Source organism: Bombus vancouverensis, chromosome 4 (genome assembly GCF_051014615.1).
Source record: "Bombus vancouverensis nearcticus chromosome 4, iyBomVanc1_principal, whole genome shotgun sequence".
Classification (NCBI taxonomy): Eukaryota; Metazoa; Arthropoda; class Insecta; order Hymenoptera; family Apidae; genus Bombus; species Bombus vancouverensis.
Window position 1 is genome coordinate 13662082 of NC_134914.1, and position 14810 is coordinate 13676891.

General features: G+C 32.4%; 1 protein-coding gene across 3 annotated transcripts in view; it reads left to right on the top strand.

Moving 5' to 3' along the window:
- ckn (CRK like proto-oncogene, adaptor protein) overlaps window positions 1-14453 on the top strand; it is a 53544-nt gene extending 39091 nt beyond the window's left edge. For all 3 annotated transcript variants that reach the window (XM_033333904.2, XM_033333902.2, XM_076617741.1), the window contains 6 exons: window positions 5820-6098; window positions 6922-7245; window positions 7692-8029; window positions 8269-8655; window positions 8902-9354; window positions 9662-14453. In XM_033333904.2, the coding sequence (XP_033189795.1) occupies window positions 5828-6098; window positions 6922-7245; window positions 7692-8029; window positions 8269-8655; window positions 8902-9354; window positions 9662-9919 (2031 nt within the window). In that variant the 5' untranslated portion in view covers window positions 5820-5827 and the 3' untranslated portion in view covers window positions 9920-14453. The remainder of the gene's footprint in view (window positions 1-5819; window positions 6099-6921; window positions 7246-7691; window positions 8030-8268; window positions 8656-8901; window positions 9355-9661) is intronic.
- Window positions 14454-14810: the final 357 nt, after the last annotated feature.

Sequence of the window (14810 nt, forward strand, 5' to 3'; positions counted from 1 at the left end):
CGTATGCTTTAATGTAAAGCAATTATACTGAATATTCCAAATGAATACAAACATTTACGAAATCGGTATGTATGTTTGCTAAATTTGAATACATACATCATATACATAACCTATTAATTCAGTCTAGTTCCGCTATAGTTGGTTGAGATGCAGTAGTAATACAGAGAAGGGATTTAGAATTATTTATCAGGATATTTCCATATCTCAATTTTTTTTTTTTTTTCGCAAAATGTTACAATCCAGTATCCGCATACAGATTAATGTTCCAGAATTGATTCCCATTTTCCTTGGGCCAGCAACAGTCAGTACAAAGAGTAGTCTGTGTTGCAATTCGCTCGACGTAGTTCTTGCTGTAATTTATGGTGCCTCAACATTGCCTTATAGTCCAACTTTAGAATGTCTTGCCTTTAATATGTACCGTTTCTTTCACCAACAGCATCTCATTTCCTCGCGATACAAATTATAGGAACAGTATTGTTTTTTGTAAGAAGAATTTTTCCATTTTTTCTCCTTGAAATAATTTACAATTTGTTTGTACAGTTAGCCTCTTTTACAGAGTATTAGAAGACAAATAAAAAAAAAAAAATAAAAAATGTATCGCATTACAATTTCTTTTCGTAATTTTCTTTCCCACTGATCAGAATGTTTTTCTACATTTATACACTTTACTCGTACATAATTAAATTTCTTTATCTTTCATCGGCTACTAGAATGCAAATTCGCTTATTCATTAAACGTAAAGAATTTATCGTTCATTAAAGCTTTTGATGTTTTACACAATGCAACGTGACGAACGCATAAATGTATTTAAATACAACTAATGAAATATCTTCTTTTGGTACTCCGTGATATCTAACGATATCTAAGTATCCATACGTCTATAATTCATCTTCTCAACGTTGTTTATATCGTGTATAAATGTTATACGTAATAAAATATACCAGGCGTTTAACATCGATATTCATTTTATTTCTGCACAGGCTTAGCTTTCTAGTTTCGATGATCGTCGACCATACCAGCAGACAAAATACGCCGGATAGATTGATTTTACGATCGGCTTGATGATTATATGTTATTTGTTGTCGCCTTTGCTGCATCTTTCAGTATCTTCGACATGCATCCGGTTGTTTAGCATCGCATTAATGGTCGTTTCTATGCTATGTTCGCTGCAGTCTTCAAAGTGTTCCGGCACTCTTCATTCAACTTTCAGTACACGTGTGTATCTGCGGGATTTTTATTTATTTTTCCCATCGTTTAGATACGAGAAGTAGTAGACGCAAGGGACGTTAATCTCTTGCCGTGTTCCCGATTCTTTGCCCAAGGCTTTTGATATTATTTGACAAACAAGGCGGTGAATTTTATAGCGAACATCGCGATCTCTACACGAATTTTCTCTATCTTTTCTAACACTCGTCCTGGATTCGTCATCGTTATTATTACTATTATTATTAATAACGTGCAATAGAAACTCTAGTTTACGGTAACACAAAGGTATGATACATCTGTGAAAGATTGAAAGCTGCAGATTAGATCAAGAATCAATGTGGTAAGAATATGGACTTTCTCATAAAAGATTGTATAAAAGGAAAATCAAGCAATAGTGTAATGGCAGATGTTTACATTATCGATCAGGATCACGAGTTTCTAAAATACTATGTATACTGTATACTTTATGCAGAGAACATTTTCTAACTGAATAAAAATTTTACGTACAAACATAATAATTATGTGTATATATATATATAATTAATTGAAAATTCTCATACGATAATTGATGAGGAGCAGAGTATACGTATACAGTGCTTTTCAAACAATTAGTGGACTAACGTGAATGGTTCTATTGCATCAATTAAGGGAATGAAAGCAGAGAAGTTATATAGGCCTGATAAATTGAAACGTTACTCAGAGTATGATACTATCATAAAGGTTCACTTTAAGATAATCGTTAAAGAAAGAACGAATAGAAGCATAAAAAAGAAGTCAAAGCGATACAAAAAATGATCCTGTAGTTATCTTAAACATTTTGGGAATAAAATAAAATATAATTGGCGTTGTATAGTATTATTTTTGTATCACTTTTTTATTTAATTCTTTCGGTACTGCCGCTTAAGGAAAGGTTTGCTGTTCACAGCTCAGGTTACAAACTTTTCACGTGTTACACATTATGACATATATAATAATAAAAAATGATAAGTAGATAATCCAAGCGGCTTTTAGAATGCGTCACGTATGCGTGACGCATGGTAGCGAAAGGATTAAATATATAATTATCGGTATACCATAAATTTGTATGCGTTTGTAACAAATTTAAAGACACACAGCTGCACAGAATGCATATAATTCAAAAACATATGAAATGTCCAAACTGTAATACTTGTTATAATTTTTATTATCAGCAGATGGAACAAATCTTCATCTATATTCTACTTCTCTATTTGAGTCCTACAAGTATAGGTTTGCACAAAAATTCGCAATCTAATAATTTAATTCCAAGAAGATATTGAATGTACAATTCTGAATGTGAGAATTCTTAATGTACATAGGTTTACATAAACATATAAAATATTGAAACTGCAGTACCTGTTCTAATTTTTATTATCAGTAGATGGAACAAATCTCCATCTATATTCTACTTCTCTATTTGAGTCCTACAAATATAGGCTTGCACAAAAATTCACAATCTAATAATTTAATTCCAAGGAAATACTGAATGTACAATTCTTAATGTGAGAATTCTTAATGTACATAGGTTTACATAAACATATAAAATATTGAAACTACAGTACCTATTCTAATTTTTATTATCAGTAGATGGAACAAATCTCCATCTATATTCTACTTCTCTATTTGAGTCCTACAAATATAGGTTTGCACAAAAATTCACAATCTAATAATTTAATTCCAAGAAGATACTGAATGTACAATTCTCAATGTGAGAATTCTTAATATACATAGGTGTACAGAAACATATAAAATATTGAAACTGCAGTACCTGTTATAATTTTTATTATCAGTAGATGGAACAAATCTCCATCTATATTCTACTTCTCTATTTGAGTCCTACAAGTATAGGTTTGCACAAAAATTCACAATCTAATAATTTAACTCCAAGAAAATACTAAATGTACAATTCTTAATGTGAGAGTTCTTAATGTACATAGGTGTACAGAAACATATAAAATATTGAAACTGCAGTACCTGTTCTAATTTTTATTATCAGTAGATGGAACAAATCTCCATCTATATTCTACTTCTCTATTTGAGTCCTACAAGTATAGGTTTGCACAAAAATTCACAATCTAATAATTTAACTCCAAGGAAATACTGAATGTACAATTCTTAATGTGAGAATTCTTAATATACATAGGTTTACAGAAACATATAAAATATTGAAACTGCAGTGCCCACTATAATTTTTATTATCAGTAGATGGAACAAATCTCCATTTATATCCTACTTCTCTATTTGCGTTATAAAAGTATACGTTTGCTTAAAAACGAATAATCTAGTGATTCAGTATCAGAAAGATATTGACTGTACAGTTGTCAATGTGGGAATTTCTAATGCACATAAGTTTACAGAAACATATAAAATATCCAAGCCGTGGTAGCTTAGTTGGAATTCTTATTATTAGCAGATGAAACAAATCTCCATTTACATTCTAGTTCTCTACTTGCGTTGCAAGTTAGCGTTGCATAAGGATTCTCAATCTAGCGATTTAGCACGAAAAAAATACCGGGTATGTAATTCTCAACGCGAGAAAAAAATGAACGTTCTCTCGCTTGAACATCCATGTCTTCCTATTAATTTTGATATCGAACGTACTATCATAGTACCAAGAAGCAACTTTCAAAGGAAACGATAATAGGTGCATCTGGCGCTTCACGTAACGTCCCGTTTGCTTTGACACCAACAATCTCGCTGATAAAATAATCTCTGTGCTTACTCCAGACCACTGCTCTACATACCTTAGTATGTCTTGGCCTACTTTAATTGTATGTACTTAATGTAGAACGCCTCTGTTCGTGGCTCTCGATACCTGTTACTCCTACAGCATCAAAGGTTTTGTAATTTTGCCCCGGGCTGATTAAGACGTTTTCCTACATTCATACATTTCCTACTCATTCATCTATCATTTAAATGCAAAGTCCGGCAGGCTCGTTAAGCCTAAAAAGCATTTCAACTTCTGATATTTTACACGATACAATTTCATGAATATGGATGTGGCTAATATAATCATAAAAAAGTACATCGATTAGTCAAATTAAGTTTTTACTTTAGGTGAAACTAACTAGAAGGAAAGTACGTTCGAGATAGTTTCCATTAGAATATCGATTTTTACAATATGTAAGTATCGGCGGATTTTACCGTGCACATTTAATCTTTCTAAAGTGAAAAATGTAGCTCTATTAACAGCAAGTATATCGATAAACATTTATCCATGTTGAATATTTTTCCTTTAATTTAATTGTAGATGGCTATTAACATTAACAAAATCTTTGCCGCGCCTGCTTTTTCTATCGGCGTTGCGGCACGATGGCATTTCCTTTATCGCTTTCGAATTTCGCAAATTTATTAGTCTGAAATTCTATAAATTATCTTCAATAAATCTCGCAGTTCTGTTCGTTTGCCGAGGCGTGGAAATTATACCCTGTAACACGTAGATATATTTAAATCAAGCAATAAATCTCTGCTACCTAACCAAAGGCTAAACCAGAGCAAACTTGAAATATTTAAAAACGTTATAATATGCGGAATACTTGCAAAAACTTTCCACGCAGAAGTGTAACGTGTAATTCTTGATCCCGGAAATTTCAAAACCTCTGGAATTCTGTTAATTATTAAAGGAAGCCTTCATATTCTTGCGCTTTTCTATATTCTACTGTACGAAGATAGGAAAAATATTTATAATTTGATTGTATTCGTATCGCGGAAGAGATTACAAATATTTATAATATACCTACGATTTCACAAATTTCCTTCTATTTTCGTATGCATATAGGATATAAAGTCCTCTCGAAATCGCATTCCTTTCTTATTTAACCCTCTTAACATATTTAACATAGTCGTTAAACGAAGATCTACAATTTCATCGAAGATAATTGATCAAAAGTTACATGTTAATTTATAAAGTGTTATCTATAATACACGTCTCGATTAAAGGCGCAACAGAAATTTCTGAACGCGTTCTCGATCGAACGAGACAACGTAGCAAAGCTTATCTTCTTGCTCGAGTAACCTACATCGAAACGCTTTCTCTGAGGTGCAAGTTTCAAGAATTGCAACTCGAAAAGAAATCATTCGTAAGATCTGCACTACCATCTTCACTTTGACGCGACACTAGCGCCACGCACGCACTTAACTACTAGCGCACGATATACGCATCTGTTCGTTCCTTTAAAATGATTACTCCCACCTTTCTATTTGCCACATACTCCAAGCTGTTGACAATTTTCGAACATCGAACTACCATTTCCTAAGTAGTCAAAGTTACAAACGTAGCGAAAATAATATTTGATGCGAATTAAAGCCGGTTGTCAAAGCGTTAAGCTTCGATTATAAAAGCCAAGAAATGAAAAAAGATGGATTTATTAAACACATAACATATAAGTTACGAGTTTATAGTCTTGAGAAACACTATTGATTCTCATGATTTGGGACGGCGTCTGTCAGATACGTTTCTCATGATGCATATATCAAATATCATTTTGAACCAAGAGAATAAATCGAAATGTATTTTCCTCGTTATATATTTAGATTTTTATTTGCGCTCGTAATTCACCCCATAGTTAAGCTTCAATGTTTTTGCTTTTTTGCAGTTGGCGGCATGAACCGGCCGTCCAAAGCTGTGACCCAGGCGAAGAAAGTGGCACCACCGGCTGTACCCGATGTGTTTCGACATTCTGGCTCCTCGTTCGGTTCCGCTGGATATGCGAGCAGCGAAGATAGCTGTTTCCTGCCCGGAAGTGGACCAGGCGGAACAACGGACGAGGGTTCTTACGGTGTGCCATCTGGAAAGAGTCCGGGGCCTATTTTTACCCACCCTGGCTTTGCCTTTCCACCAGTCGTCGGCAAATATGCCCACGCCGAGGATCAAGGTGCGATCCTTATCGAATTACTGGCTTACGAAATTCGATAATATCGCTACACGCTCGCGATAATGTTATTTCCTTTACCGTCCTTTATCCACCCCTTCTATCAGACTATATCTCCGCTGTGTTTATGTTAAACATAAAGTAGTCCCTCGTATTTATTTATGATTATCGTATAAATAATAATTTGTAATTGTTTTTTGATCAAACTGTAAGGTGATGATAGATACATTTTAAGTCATGAAATATACATACATTATTTTGGATATTACACATTACCATTGAAGAGGATGAAACATGGAATTGTTAGCAAATGCGTGAATTTATAGAATTTTGATCAGCACAAAAATACATATATACAAATGATTACAATTTGTTTAATAGAAAATTAATAATTAGTACTTGATTAGTTTGAAGCCACTGTAAATCTATATAAAGTTCCCAAAGGAAAGAAATGTGTACGGTATTAATTTAGTTAAAGAATTAAATCTTCAATATTGTTGTAGTATCGTAGTCGCTTATTAGGGTGTAGTAGATGTCGCTGCTGGGCACGGCCGCTTTTTTCTCATTTTTTGTATCGTGGAAGAAAAATCGGACTCCGGTCGGATTCGAACCCGGGTTCCGAACGTTCGTAGCTTAAGGCGCAAACCACTACGCTATCGTCGTCCTACGATAGTTATTGTCGAGTGATGGTGTTTGTTGTCGAGTGCCGCCACAGGCCTTTTTTCCACGATACTACATTGTTGTAAATTGTGATATGACTGATATAACTGATATTAATGTTTTGTTTAATTGAAAGGAGAAAGTAATTTTTATATATTCTTCCTAGGAATCGATATGACTCAAAGTCCTGGAAGAGATAGCCCAGGTAGTTCAGGATCAGGTTCGGGTTCCAGGCATTCTACCGCTTCATTAGATTCTGGAAGAGCCTCCGGATATCATTTGGGCCCTAGAGGACCTGGTGCTCTTGCTTCATCTCCCAGGTGTTCTATAAGCTCACTTGGCAGTCATCCGGACAGACCGGCGGATCTCGACGTCGTTCATGCTTGGTTGACTGAACTCCAATTCGAGGAATACTTTCCATTGTTTGCTTCCGCTGGTTATGATCTAGCTACTATAACGCGTATGACGCCAGAAGATTTGACAGGGATAGGTAAATCTATATTCGATATAATCAATTCAGTTATATACCTTAAACGTGTATTAGAAATTGAGAACTGAAATTTAAATGCATTCAACAAATAAAAAAAAATTTGGTTTTAATATTTTCATGTCTGAATTCCGTATATTTTTGAAAAGTATTCATGATAAAAATAAATCTGAACTTTTATTTCTTTTAATATTACTATTTTCCAAGATCTTAAAATAATTTTTTAATATTTCTTTAATTAAATTTAAAATAAAATTTTAAATAATACTGCTTTAAGAGATCTGCATTGTGATATGTACATGAGTCACAATGATGCACCGAGATATTACAAAATTTATGGCTTTGTTAATTATATAAGTTCTAAATATTCCTTTATATTTTATACTTGCCGATTAATTTATCTATGTCTATGATTAGAAGACTATATTTAAGACTCTATGGACTTGCAGGAATTAAGCAGCCTAATCATCGGAAACGTTTGAAGGCGGAAATAGATAATTTAAACATAGGAGATGGCTTGCCAGAACATATTCCTGGTTCGTTAGAAGAGTGGCTCAGGCTTCTGCGACTCGAAGAATATCTTGGTGCTCTTCATCAACAGGGTATGCGTTCAGTTGAAGATGTGACGACTCTCACTTGGGAAGATCTTGAAGACATTGGTATTGTACGTCTTGGCCATCAGAAAAAATTATTATTGGCAATTAAGAGAGTTAAGGATATTCGTGCTGGAAAACGTATACAGCCGCTCGATCTTGCTCGGCTACCGCCGCATCCTGGACAAACACAGGTAAAGAAATATTTTAATAATATCTTATTAGTTGCTAAAATATAACGTCTAATCGTCTTCTGTGTTTTCATTCGGATGATGATGATATAACATGTATCACATGATATGTGAGTCGTGATAGCATTTATGACCCATAACTCCAAAAATACTAGTCTTGGAACACGAGTCGACTATTAGATGTTTATTTTCTTTAGCAAATGCTATGTACCCTCAGCGTTTCCCCTTAACTATATTTTCAGGACGTAGTTATTCAACGAGGAGGTCCTGACTTGCCATCTCCTGATGAGGATTGTTCCTCTCCTGTTCTGAGGTCTTTTCAGAGAGGCGGAAGCGATACTACATCTGGAGCTGCGTGGAGAAGTATGTACGCTGCTTTACCAGCCGATTATAACATTGTTGGTCGGTCTGGTTCACGAGGAAAATCATTAGAAAGCTTGGAAGACGCACCCCTTGGGTATCCTCCGTCACCAGCACCATCCACGCATCCACAGCCAATCGAATGGCGTCCACGCAGCTTCGAAGACGGTGATGTGACTCCTACAAATGATACTTCCGTAGTGGATGCAGGTGGCGGAACTCTTCCGCGACCTAGACATTGTCTTGTTCGTCCACGACCTGTAGCTAAGGTAATATAATTTTAAATGTACAAAGAATTTCTAATATAATCAGTGCAAGAGTGATACCAGTTAAGGGATATTCATAAAGACATGAATTTGCGTAAATATCCGCAGTCAGTGATTATTTATATATAAAGATAAGCGAAAGAAGCGGGGAAAAATGTTTAGTATTAGCCTAAAAGACACAAGAAATCGCATAATTACAACTTATATTACTATTCGTAAAAATATGATCATGTTGGTTCTTCATTATAGGTCACTGCAACTCCAGGCCAATTTAAGTCTCTACCAAGAGACTTCGATAATAAATATCAATTAACTTACGGACTCGAGAGTAGTCCACATCTTCCGAAACGTTGCCCTCCGTCTCCTCCAAGGCGTCAAAGCTCTAGAGACAATAGCGGTTCTGGAGTAGGGGTCGGAGGATCGGGAGTTGGCGATGTTGTGATAGATTGCAGCGGACCAGTTCCAACTGCCTCTTGCGAGGAACATCACATACATCATCATCAACATCATCATTTGATCCATCATCCTTCTCCACCGCCACCAGCACCTGCGCCAGTGCCATCGACTCCTCCACAAATAAATCGACCACCCTCTTCTATGTCTCGTTCTTGGGGTAGTGTCAGTGTCAATGTTAACGAAGAACATGAATTAATAGCTTCTCTTGCTCTGCAGCACCGTAATGGTTCTGATGCCAGTTTTAAGGTAGTTTTATTTCATTTATATTTCATACGACAATAATATAATATTGTTACTGTGGATATTCATGAAATTATTTGCTCAAATTTTATATGTTTCATACACGTAACTTGATAAAGTCCACTGATATTGGATATCTGAGAAACGAAGTATATAAGCACAAGATTAGATACATCTGACTTTCAGACAACTTATTTTCCAATAACCCTTAAATTTTGGGTATATATACCCTGGCTGTTAAATTGAGCATAAACATTTCTCAAGCTTAACACTAATAGTAAGTTGTATATTAATATTAACTGTATTTTTTCAGTCAAGTTCCAGTACAGAATCCGACTCACTACCGTTTGCAAATGAAAATGCCGGAACAATAAAACAAAGAGCTGCACGCGCACAAGAATACGCAAGTGGTAATACTGGTAACAACATGTCAGGTCATGGAATAAGTCATCACACCGGTGGCAGTGAACCAGCGGATGTATTGAACGATATTGGGAATATGCTTGCAAATCTTACTGACGAACTTGACGCTATGCTCGAGGAAGAAAAACGTCAAGGCTTGAATTCATAATCATCGCTACCTTTGTTTGCGTCTGTTCTCATTTTTCTTTGTTCTTTCTTTCTTTCTTTTTTATTTACTAGTACTACCACGAAGAACACAACTTTAGCAACAAAAGTCGATGACGAAAACATAGATATCTTACGCTATGACGTATAATATTGTAGACCATGAACGCATACAGTTCGCAAGATTAAATAGACAAACGTCATATATGAACTCGATAAATTTTAGCTTGATACATTGCAATGATCGTATTGAGAGGAAAGAATGTTCGGTGTTGGACGAATGTTAAGCCACGTTCCATTGTGTTGGCTTACAACAAGTTACATTACACAAATAATAATATCCTGTTATAATTGTATAAGTTAACATAGTGGATAGTATTCCACGCCATAATTTTGACTTTTATCAGTTTCTTCATTCCTTCTTTCTCTCTTTATAGGACAAAGCTTCTTATTTTTCTATCAAAATATTATGAGCTTTCTATGGAGTTTCCAGAGACACTTGAATGTTGCACAATCTTTGCGATTTTTATATTTCTCTAAAGTATTTTTATTCAGTATATTTAAAGAACAATTTTTTTCAGTACATTATTCTGAATAATACTAATGTTACACACAAACGTTTTCTATTACAGACTTTTGAACTTGCACTTTTAAATAAAATTTATATAAGGAAAAGAAAATAAAATTGTAGAAGCATAAACTTAACAAGGATAGATAGACGAGGAAAATTATGCTAAAAGAGAATTGCACTTAATAAATAAGTATGTATGGAAGTATGGACTTATGCCTTATGATAAAAAGACTGCAGAATACATCGGTGTAGTCTAATTCTTAATGCACATTTCACGTCACTTGTATTTTATATTCATATAGCATAAAGACTGATTCGCTTTCTCTGGAAACTTCATTGCTACCGATATATGTACATTCCAGCTAGTATATTTCCTTTTCCACTTCCGTCCTTTGCTAAAACGATAGCATGTTAGATTGGGACCTTCATAACTGTTGGAGCTGTTAGACATTTTGAGATTAGTATGATACAAAGAAGTAAACTTCTGTATCCTTTTTCCAGAGTAAAATAATTCTTCCAGTAACGTCAAAGAAAAATATTATTGAGTCATGTTGTTTTGATGATGAAGCATAATTATATCTTTGACTATATTATGGTACAATTTCTATAAGAGTTTACGATAGTTTGTATGAAAAAACTTACATCTTCCATTATTTGAACTTGAAAAATAGTTCTCATAAGACTGAGAACAAAATCAACATAAACATTTGACTGCCAATTAAATTTCAAGATTATACAGTTTAAATACAGAATCATATGCACTGTATGCCAATTAACATTTTATATTTATTATCCGTACTAATATAGTGATGTATGTAACTCACTATTGTTATATGGTGCACAAAAACATGTGGGGTGCAAAGTATCCACATGTATCAAATCAAAGTAATCGTCGTAGTAGAATCTTGTCGATAAAAGGTGTTCAGGTTTACTCCAAATTTAAGTATTATACTGATATGTACTGAGACTTGTGCATAGAATTGTATGTAGCAGTCCTCACACGCAAGGTGAATCATGCGATTGAGCTAACAATAAGTTGTATCTTGTATTCGATTATATGAATTATCCTGTATATGCATGTACACATGTACATTTATATATGATAATTCCAGATTCTTTATGAATCATAAGAGTTCATATACATATATGGCTTATTTTTAAAATTTTAAGTATTTTAAAGTCTGTGATCTACTTTAAAACTTATGTACAATTTAAGTCATTGTTAACATATCAGTTATCTTTGGTACATTCAAGTAAATAGTACATACTTCTTACTTGGATTAAAATTTTAAAGGTTTTTCGATTTATATGTGTAAATGGACGTAGAATTTTCATACATAAATGTATATAAGGTTTCAGTATGACGTTATTACTAATAAAATACTCCTTATTTTACATTCTTTAAGGAGTACAAATTGCTGTCTCTGTACAAATCAGTTTCGCAAGTAAATCATAAATTAATTGCAATGAATTCAATTTCACTATCATGATTCTAATGTATTTTATTTTTAACTATATGATTCGTTATAAATATTCAAATCCAGTTACGCTCTATCATTACAAGAAAAGAAAATGTGGTAGGATATATACAAGATTTTGAAACACACTTAAAACCTAGGTTAATCAACTAAATATTGGGGCTACATTATTGTAGCCTGCAGACTTGTTAACTACTGTAGGTATATATAGTAGGTATACATATATCAGTTTAAGCAGTGTACTTAGGGAAACTGTTTTGCGGTGCTGCAAATTTATGAATTTATTATTATTTACTTTTACTCTTTATTATTATTGTATATTATTATATTTCAAGAGAACAAACTGATTTTAAGTCATATATATGAATAATCAAAGGTGGCACAAGCTCTTAATACATTTACATAGGTATAAATGTGGCATTTATTTTTATTGCATTTAAATGCAAATTTTTAATTTACTACTTAGTTGGCTTATAACGTTTAGATATTTTATTAATTACTAGAAATGTTTTTACATGAAGTTATTTTTACAAGTATAATCATTTGTGCTGCCCTATATATTTGAACACAGAACATTTTTAAATCTTCCAAAGATTAATCAAGATTCAGTAAGTTTTCATATTTATGATTAATTATTTAAGTTTTAGGCTTGATCTTTTACACTAAAGTTATGAATTGACCACAAAATCATAAATATTCTAAAACAATTTAAAATAAGAAGCGTACTATTTTATTTAAACAATTGTTTTTACAACAATAATTAACGTAAGAAGATAAAAGCTGTAGGGTAATATCATGATGCAGGTGTTTAACTAAAATAAATGTTAATTTGAGAAAAAATGAAGTAACTAGTAAATGTTGGTAGGAAATGAAACATTTTATACTAATTGTGAGATCGTGTGATCAATTTACAATAATTGCTTTTTTATGATACACATTGAAAAATACAATAGAGGGTAATAATGCACACACTGCCGACTTTTATACTGTAATTCAGCGATTTCATGAGATCAAGAAGTGAATAAATAAAGTTTCTAGATATTGCATAAAGTAATTCGTGCATAAAATGCACTTAAAACATTAAATTTATTTAATATTTATTTATTTTTAAATTGAAAATTATTAAATGTTTTAAAAATATTATGAATAATTTCATTGATGCTTTGAAAGTATTATTTTAAGTGAAACTTTACAAAAGTTTAATTGATATAGTATCAACAAGCTATGATGAGAAAATTATGTATAAAAAGATGTACAAATACTTTATTTAACTAAAAGTATTATTTTAATTATCAGTATCAATGTAAGTAAAAAATGTAGATCAGATGCATAAAATATGCTACTGAGATGTTTACTTAAAATAATACATTCGAGTAATAAAATTGAGAAACTATGTATTAGACTATATGCTTTAAAGCAGTTCATGGCATTCCTAAAGTAGTTAAAACGTATATTATCTACTATTCTTAAGCGATTGCCTCTTCATTTCTACAGATAGCTGATAATGATCAATAATATTGAAAAGAATTCAATTATTGGCTGATTTTTAGGCAGCTAATTCAGAATTCCTGAAGACATTGCTTCTACATGGTGTATACATATTATACATATATAAATATTATATAAATATAAATGATAAGTACAAATATAAATATAGATATATATATATAAATTATATTTATATTTATATTTGTATTAAATTAGTCATAGTTTTTGTACAAACGTATGCGCCGCTGCAGTTTTGTTCAGCGAATTTAATACCCGCCTAATTGCATTTTACGAGTCCTTGAGACCTTCTCCTACTTTCTGTATTTGTTTAAATGCACGTTAAATACATTACTTGATTTATCGACTATGATGAAAGAGATAATTAAATAAAACTAATTGACAGACTCCATTCTCATTGTTTTTTGGTATATACCCGAAATAAGTTGTTAATTATCCTGTTGTATGAGATTCTCATTATGTAAGGAAACAGAGATTCTCATATTTTTGTTATAACATAAGCAGGATGCAACATCATATGTATATGTCATCTCTGTCGTATATTATTTCGCAAGAGACGATTGGAGTAGGGAAAAAAGAAGTAGGCTATATAGGAAATAATAAATATTATTTGATTTCGTTTACTATAAAATATAATTTTTATTTCTTCTATAGAATATAAGTTTATTTTTTAATTCAAGATTTATTTTTTAATTAGTAAAGGAAATATCATTTCATTGTGATGCTATGGAAAATCAAATATTTTCTGCTGTGGAAAATTTGATTTTAAGCGAGATAGGTAGTAATATAATTTTTATGAACTAAGTAACGTTACTTGTAAGAGAAAGAGTAAAGAAGTCCATGAAACACAGATACACTGAACTTCCTCACTCTTAGATGTTAAGTTTCCTTAAAAATTTAGGTGCAAATTGTATATGCCATATTTGAGCAGTCATATGTTTGTGTAACTGTAGCATCTTCAATATAAAAATCATTGAGCAATAGCTACTGTCAGTTTATATTTATTTCCCAAATTATTAAATTTTTAACTTTTTTAAAGTTAACTGTTTAACGTGACAGTTTTATATAAAGTCCCTAACAAATAATTGCATTTCGTACTCTGTTTCAGTTCTAACTTGTTATTAGATTGCGGATATTTATACATTTTTGGAACTTAAAGATGCAAAATTCTACAAAAATATATAAAATATTCAAAATAGATTGCTTATAAGATTTAATAGATGAAACATTTCTATTGGTATTCTATAGGTTCAATCATATTTACAACAATCTAAAATTACATAGACATCCGCACTCTACTTGTTATTCGATATTCAATAAAAAAAATGCTACAAAAAAAT